Genomic DNA, 8,190 nt, shown 5'->3' on the forward strand with positions numbered 1-8,190 from the left:
TGGCCAGCACCACGCCCCCCCTCCCCCCTACCGCCTTTGTCTCCCCGGTGTCGATGTTTACGCACCGCAACGGGTACTCATTTGAGGCTGAGTCGACCCTAAGGCAAGCCCAGGACCGGTGCAGATAATCGTCACCTCGTGTTGACCGTGAGCGGGAGTGGAACTCGGGTCGCCAGCTTTGCAGCGTGACGCGCTCACCGCTCCACTACAGCTCCCCACCAGATTACCACCACAACCACCACAACCACCACCGCAACCACCACCGCCACCACCACCGCAACCACCACCGCAACCACCACCGCAACCACCACCACCACCACAACCACCACAACCACCACCACCACAACCACCACCACAACCACCACAACCACCACCACCACCACAACCACCACAACCTCCACCACCACCACCCACCCTCAAAGTTGCCACCGCTATGTTGAATCCTCAAAGTCGCGCATACCTGGATTTCACACATGCGTATCGATTACCGCGCGCCTCTTATTTTAGAAAACCACACCTACCCCTCCCCCCACCACCACCCCTCCCCCCAGCCCAACCTCTCCTCGCAAAAAAATAAATACATCTTCCCGATGTTCTCTGTGCGCCTCTGTGTTCTTGACTCCCCCTCCCTTTCAAACCCATCCACCCTCCCTCCCCAGCTCCCGACTTCTCCGCTTCTTGTTCTTCTTGCCCCTCTCCCTCTGCTTCCCCACCCCCTCCGCCCGCCTCCCCGGAGGACTCTGCTCATGGCGAGAGCGATCGCGCGGGGCCGTCAATCACCGCAGGGCCGCCTCGCGGTGCGCGCGAAGCTCTGCGGGAGAGGCCCAAAAGGTGGCCGCCTCGTTCGCGTCGCCGCTCGGAGGTGGCTCAGCGGGGGGGGGCTCAGCGGGGGGGGGGCTCAGCGGGGGGGGGGGGGGCTCAGCGGGGGGGGGGGGCTCAGCGGGGGGTGGCTCAGCAGGGGGGGGGCTCAGCGGGGGGGGGGCGGGGCTCAGCGGGGGGGGGGGCTCAGCGGGGGGGGGGGGGGGGCTCAGCGGGGGGGGGGGGGGGCTCAGCGGGGGGGGGGGCTCAGCAGGGGGGGGGCTCAGCGGGGGGGGGCGGGGCTCAGCGGGGGGGGGACTCAGCGGGGGGGGGGGCTCAGCGGGGGGGGGGGGGCTCAGCGGGGGGGGGGCTCAGCGGGGGGGGGGGCTCAGCAGGGGGGGGGGCTCAGCGGGGGGGGGCGGGGCTCAGCGGGGGGGGGGGGGCTCAGCGGGGGGGGGGGGGCTCAGCGGTGGAGCGAGTGCCTCGCCATCAAAAGGAGTTCAATTCCCACTGCTTGGGATGGAAGTTGACTCAGCCCCATCAGCATCATCATTATCACCCCCTTCTTCCGCGGTCGATAGCACGAGAAGCTCCACCACTTTGCGGTCAATTTAACAGTCAGTGGTTGCGCAATGGAGTGACTTGCCCACGCCGTATTAATGTGGAATTGTCACCATGAGACCCAGGGCTGTCGGCACGAGATGAGCAGCAATGTATGCTCGGGGCAGCCGGGCGTGGTGTTGGCCACCCACCCCCTCGTGTGCCGTGCCGGCCTAACAGCACTTGGCCCTTCAATCTGTTAAGGCTATACGGGGGATATTTGTCTTTGTCTGTGTGTCTGGGGAGCGGTAGTGTAGTGGTTAGTGCGCTGCGCTACGAAACCCGGCGACCCGAGTTCGATTTCCGCTCACGGCTAACACCAGTGACGATTACCTCAACCGGTCCTGGAGCTCCTCTAGGTTGACTCAGCCTTAAACGCGTACTTGTCGTGGTGTGTAAACGGCAGCGTTGGGGAGACAAAGGCGGCCGGGCGTGGTTCTGGCCACCCACCAAACTCGTGTGCCGTGCCGGACTTCATAGGCGCTCTGCCAACGGCACTTGCCCCAACAGTCTGTGGATGGCTACGCGGGGGACCTTTGGCTTTGTCTCTCCGCCCTCCTGCCACGCTTCCCTTGCGCTCCATGGAGCCCAAAGCCTTTGGCAGTCTCGGCGCGTCGGCATGCGGCGTGAGTTTGTGGGGAGTGTGGGGAGTGAGAGTGTGGTGAGTGTGGGGAGTGAGAGTGTGGTGAGTGTGGTGAGTGTGGGAGTGTGGTGAGTGTGGGGAGTGAGAGTGTGGGGAGTGAGAGTGTGGTGAGTGTGGTGAGTGTGGTGAGTGTGGTGAGTGTGGTGAGTGTGGGGAGTGTGGTGAGTGTGGGGAGTGTGGTGAGTGTGGGGAGTGTGGTGAGTGTGGGGAGTGTGGGGAGTGTGGTGAGTGTGGGGAGTGTGGTGAGTGTGGAGAGTGGGGAGTGTGGGGAGTGTGGTGAGTGTGGTGAGTGAGAGCGTGGGGAGTGAGAGTGTGGTGAGTGTGGGAAGTGTGGTGAGTGAGAGTGTGGTGAGTGAGGGGAGTGTGGTGAGTGAGGGGAGTGTGGTGAGTGTGGTGAGTGAGAGTGAGGGGAGTGTGGGGAGTGTGGGGAGTGTGAGATCGGGCGGTTGAGAGTCCAGAGGTTAAGCGCGTGTGAGTGTACAGTACTGAACACGATTCCACGTGTCTGTGTGTGTTGTGTGTGCGTGTACAAATATGCGTGGTATGTGTGTGTGTCGGTAACGTTTGTCTGGGAAGACAAAGGCGGCCGGGCGTGGTCCTCGCGTTGCCGTGTCGGCCTTCATGGGCGCTCGGCTTTCCGGCACTTGCCCCCAGAAGTGGGGGGGGGGGACGACTTTGTCTTTTGTTTCTTTGTTTGTGTTCACGCGCACGCGCACGTGTTCACGCGCGCCCGGGTCAACACCAAACTCCCAAAGCACCACAGCGCCTTCCCACCCACCCCACACACATCCAGCCCCCCCCACTCCCGTGCGCTCCCTGCGAGGAGCCACACCGAGACTCGGGAGCCGTGGGGGTGCGGGGGGTGCGGGCAGCAGTCACGGGGGGCGGGAGTCGACGGAGGGAGGATTTTACGCATTTGGCTTCAACACAGACGGGCAGATCCACTGCCCCCCGCGCTCAGCAAATACACAACCCCCGTGCAGCCTGCAACAGACTGTTGGGGCGAGCGCTGCGAGCGAGCAGCACCTATGAAGAAGGCCGGCACGGCACGCATGGGGGTGGGTGGCCAGCACCACGCCCGACCGCCTTTGTCTCCCGAGTAGCTACTCATTTGAGGCGATCCTAGGAGGGGAGGCCCAGGAACCGGTTCGGATAATCGTCACTTGGTGTTGGCCGTGAGCGGGAATCGAACTCGGGTTTGCCGGGTTCGTAGCGCAGCGCGCTAACCGCTACACTACCGCTCCCCATCACACACATCAAGGCGTGACCACGGCGCTTGTGCCAGGCTAGGTGCACTTTGCGGTGACGTGAATTAAGGCTGGCTGGCTGGCAGGAGGGACAGACCCTGGTGCCATGGGTTAACTGACAGATGACTGGCAGATGCACCAACATACACACAGACATACATACGTGCATACACAGAGGTACAAAGACACAGAACCCCGTATAGCCTCAACAGACGTTTGGGCCAAGTGCTGTTAGCGAGCATCTATGAAGGCAGAGGAGGCGCACGTGTGGGGGGGGTGTTAACAGCACCACGACCGGCCGCCTTTGTCTCCCCATTGCTTATGCATATACACCGCACCAGGTACTCATTCAAGGCTGAGTCAACCTAGGGGAAGTGCAAGGACAGGATCCGATTTCACTCGTGGCTGGGAATCGAACTCGTGGGGCTGAAGGTGTGTCAACCACAAGGTAATCGCTGTACTCACACCCACATTGACACTTTCTTTTTCACACGCAAAAAAAAACACAAGGACAAAGATCCCCCGTATAGCCTGTAATAGACTGTTGGAGCAAGTGCTGTTACCGAGCACCTATGAAGGCCGGCACGGTACGCATGGGGAGGTGGGTGGCCACCCCACCCCCGGCCGCCTTTGTCTCCCCAGTGACGATGTTGTACACATTCGCACGTGCGCGCACAAACACACACGCATCCGCACACATTCTTCTAACACGTACTGACACACGCGCACGTGGTGTGACCATCACCACCCCACCCCGGGGCGCCGGTGTCTCCCCAGTGACGATGTTTACTACACACCGCACCAGGTACTCAGTTGAGGCTGAGTCGACCTAGGGGAGACGCAGAACCCGTTGTTCGGATGTTCGTCGCTGGTGTTGGCCGTGAAACCGAACTCGGGTCATCGGGTTTATGGCGTAGCGCGCTAACCACACAAAGACAAAGATCCCCCGTATAGCCTTAGCAAACGTTTGGGAAAAGGGCTGTTGTTAGCGAGTACCTATGAAGGCCGGCACGATACACGAGGGGTTGGGTGGCCAGCACCACGCCCGGCCGCCTTTGTCTCCCCAGTGCCGATGCTTACGCAACGCACCGGGTACTCATTTATGCACACAGAGTCTCACACACACAGTCTCATACACACAGTCTCATACACAGTCTCACACACATACAGAGTCTCATACACACAGTCTCATACACACAGTCTCATACACAGTCTCACACACACACAGAGTCTCATACACACAGTCTCATACACACAGTCTCATACACATACAGAGTCTTAAACACACACAGTCTCATACATACACAGTCTCACACACACATAGTCTCATACACACACAGTGTCATACACATACAGAGTGTTATACACACACATACAGAGTCTTATACACACAATCAGTCCCATACACACAAAGACAAAGACCCCCCGCATAACCTTAACCGACTGTTGGGGCAAATGCTGTTAGCGGGCACCTATTAAGGTACTCGCTCACACACATATAGAGTCTCATACACACACAAAGTCGCATACACACACACATAGTCTCATACACACATAGTCGAATACACACACACATAGTCTCATACACACACACACAATCTTACACACACACACACACAGAGTCGAATACACACACACACAATCTTACACACACACACAGAGTCGCATACACACACACATAGTCTCATACACACACACAATCTTACACACACACACAGAGTCTCACTCACCATTATCCTTCCCGTAACCCCAAGACATGCTCGCCAAGTCAGCCGGGCAGATGCAGCAGCGCTGGACTTCCTCCACGTGTACCGGCGAGCGCGTGTGTCACACACGTGCGCGAGAGTGTGTGTCTGTCTGTCAGTGTGTGTCTGTGAGTGTGTCTGAGTGTGTGTCTGTCTGTGAGAGTGTGTCTGAGTGTGTGTCTGTGATCGTGTCTATGAGTGTGTGTGTGTCGGAGTGTGTGCACTGCGTGTTCGCTAGCAACACTTGCCCTTCCGCCTCAACAGTCCGCTGAAGGCTACACGGATGTAAGCAGTCTATATCGAAGCTCACACTGCACGCACGCGTTTACGTGACTGCCGTTTCCGTAAAACTGGGACGCAGAGATGACAGAAGAGGTATTATGCGTGTAGTATGTGCCGTGTGTCTGTGTCTCCTTGTGTCTGTCTACGTGTCAAAGTCTCTACGCGTGTCTGCTGTGTCTGTGTGTCTCTGTGTCTGCTGTGTCTGTGTGTCTGTGTCTGCTGTGTGTCTGTGTGTCTGTGTGTGTCTGTGTATCTCTGTGTCTGTGTGTTTCTGTGTGTCTGTGTCTTTGTGTCTTTGTGTGTCTGTGTCTGCTGTGTGTGTCTGTGTGTCTCTGTGTCTGCTGTGTGTCTGTGTGTCTTTGTGTGTCTGTGTCTCTGTGTGTCTGCTGTGTGTCTGCTGTGTTTCTGCTGTGTGTCTGTGTGTCTGTGTGTCTTTGTGTGTCTGTGTCTCTGTGTGTCTGCTGTGTGTCTGCTGTGTGTGTCTGTGTGTCTCTGTGTCTGCTGTGTGTCTGTGTCTGTGTCTGCTGTGTGTCTGCTGTGTGTCTGTGTGTCTGTGTCTGTGTGTGTCTCTGTGTCTGCTGTGTGTCTGTGTGTCTATGTGTGTCTCTGTGTCTCTCTGTGTGTCTGTGTGTGTCTGCTGTGTGTCTGTGTGTCTTTGTGTGTCTGTGTCTCTGTGTGTCTGCTGTGTGTCTGCTGTGTGTGTCTGTGTGTCTCTGTGTCTGTGTGTGTTTGCTGTGTGTCTGCTGTGTGTCTGTGTGGCTGTGTCTCTGTGTGTCTGCTGTGTGTCTGTGTCTCTGTGTGTCTGCTGTGTGTCTGCTGTGTGTGTCTGTGTGTCTCTGTGTCTGTGTGTGTCTGCTGTGTGTCTGCTGTGTGTCTGTGTGGCTGTGTCTCTGTGTGTCTGCTGTGTGTCTGCTGTGTGTGTCTATGTGTGTCTCTGTGTCTGTGTGTGTCTGCTGTGTGTCTGTGTGTCTTTGTGTGTCTGTGTCTCTGTGTGTCTGCTGTGTGTGTCTGTGTGTCTCTGTGTCTGTGTGTGTCTGCTGTGTGTCTGTGTGTCTTTGTGTGTCTGTGTCTCTGTGTGTCTGCTGTGTGTGTCTGTGTGTCTCTGTGTCTGCTGTGTGTCTGCTGTGTGTCTGTGTGGCTGTGTCTGCTGTGTGTCTGCTGTGTCTCTGTGTGTCTCTGTGTCTGCTGTGTGTCTGCTGTGATGGCACGCGCGCTCTCCCCGCGAGCGAGGACGATTTCCGCACAAGTGCGGACGCACGAGGCGGCGTGCCCGACGTAACAGAGCAGATACCCGGCCCCTCCCCTCATCCCTCCCCCTCGCCCTCCCCCACTGCCTCCCTCTCGCCCTCCTCTCTTTCCTCCATCCCTCTCAGGCTCACGCATCACCTCCAGCCGTCACTCCCCGTAGCCGCCCCGCCACCATCACCCCAGCCCGCACCGCCTCCCTCCATCTCTGCCGAGCGTGCTCGTTTCCCTCACTTCCTCCTCCTCATCTCCTCCTCCCTCTACCCAGCCCCCCCCTCTCCCCAGCCCCTCCCCCCTCTCCCCAGCCCCTCCCCCCTCTCTGCCGCATCCCTCGCGATTCCCCTCATTCCATTCCTCCTCCATCCGCGCTCTCCCTGCCCGCCGCCTCCGTTCCCCTTTCTCTCGCTGTTCATTCATTCCTCCACCCCTCCCCCTCTCTCACGGATCGCCGCTACACCCGAAGCACACCACGTGTGATGGTATACGCCCCGCCACAACACAACCACGACACACCACGTGTGATGGTACACGCCAAGCCACAACACACCACGTGTGATGGTACACGCCCAGCCACAACAGACCACGACAGACCACGTTTGATGGTACACGCCCAGCCACAACACACCACGACACACCACGTGTGATGGTACACGCCCAGCCACAACACACCACGACACACCACGTGTGATGGTACACGCCCAGCCACAACACACCACGACACACCACGTGTGATGGTACACGCCAAGCCACAACACACCACGTGTGATGGTACACGCCCAGCCACAACACGTGTGAGGGTACACCACAACACATTACACACGACAACACACGACACACCACAACACACGACACACCACGTGTGTGTGTATGGAACAGCCCTGGGCGGTCCGAACCCAGCGCCCTCTGATCCCCCCCCCCTGCCGAGGAGTGACTCGCGTGTCAGGAATGAGTTTTGTGGTCGCGACGATTCAGTGGCGACGACATCGCTCATCACGCCCAGGGTCCCGCTCCGGTGTTCGGGCACACATCGTGAGCACCATCGCCATCAGCCCAGTCTCGCCGCTTGCACGTTCGGGAGGGAGAGTTTCATCACAACTCGCTCTGTGCAGGTCTGAGGGTGGTGGTGGTGGTGGTGTAGGGGCTCTGGTGGTGGTGGTGTAGGGGCTGTGGTGGTGTGTAGGGGCTGTGGTGGTGATGGTGTGTAGGGACTCTGGTAGTGGTGGTGTAGGGGGTCTGGTGTGGTGGTGGTGGTGTGTAGGGGCTGTGGTGGTGGTGTGGGTGGTGGTGGTGTAGGGGCTCTGGTGGTGGTGTAGGGGCTCTGGTGTGGTGGTGGTGGTGTGTAGGGACTGTGGTGGTGGTGATGTGTAGGGGCTGTGGGGTGGGTGGTGGTGGTGTGCAGGGGCTCCAGTGTAAGATGTTACATTGGTGGGGGGGGGGGCAATCTAATTCACCTTCCCCTCCCCCCATCCCCCCGCGCCCCTTTTCGTAGCCCCCTCCGCTGTGCCCGTGAACCGGGCGTAGTTGCACCGCCTGCGCACTCGATGAGCCACCCACTGCCGGCTTCCTCCTAGCCCTACCCCCCCCGCGCCCCCACCACCTCCCCACCGTCCCACGCAGGCAAGGGGCTGTC

At 59.1% G+C, this 8,190-nt stretch overlaps 1 protein-coding gene across 1 annotated transcript in view; it reads right to left on the reverse strand.

Moving 5' to 3' along the window:
• The window catches only part of LOC144727741 (carbonic anhydrase 7-like), a 33,120-nt gene extending 27,213 nt beyond the window's left edge, over positions 1–5,907 (reverse strand). The window contains exon 1 of the mRNA XM_078606799.1: positions 5,019–5,907. Within this exon, the coding sequence (XP_078462925.1) occupies positions 5,019–5,046 (28 nt within the window). The 5' untranslated portion in view covers positions 5,047–5,907. The remainder of the gene's footprint in view (positions 1–5,018) is intronic.
• Positions 5,908–8,190: the final 2,283 nt, after the last annotated feature.

The sequence above is a fragment of the Lampetra planeri genome, chromosome 26, assembly GCF_965212315.1.
Source record: "Lampetra planeri chromosome 26, kcLamPlan1.2.h2, whole genome shotgun sequence".
In the NCBI taxonomy this organism is placed as follows: domain Eukaryota; kingdom Metazoa; phylum Chordata; class Hyperoartia; order Petromyzontiformes; family Petromyzontidae; genus Lampetra; species Lampetra planeri.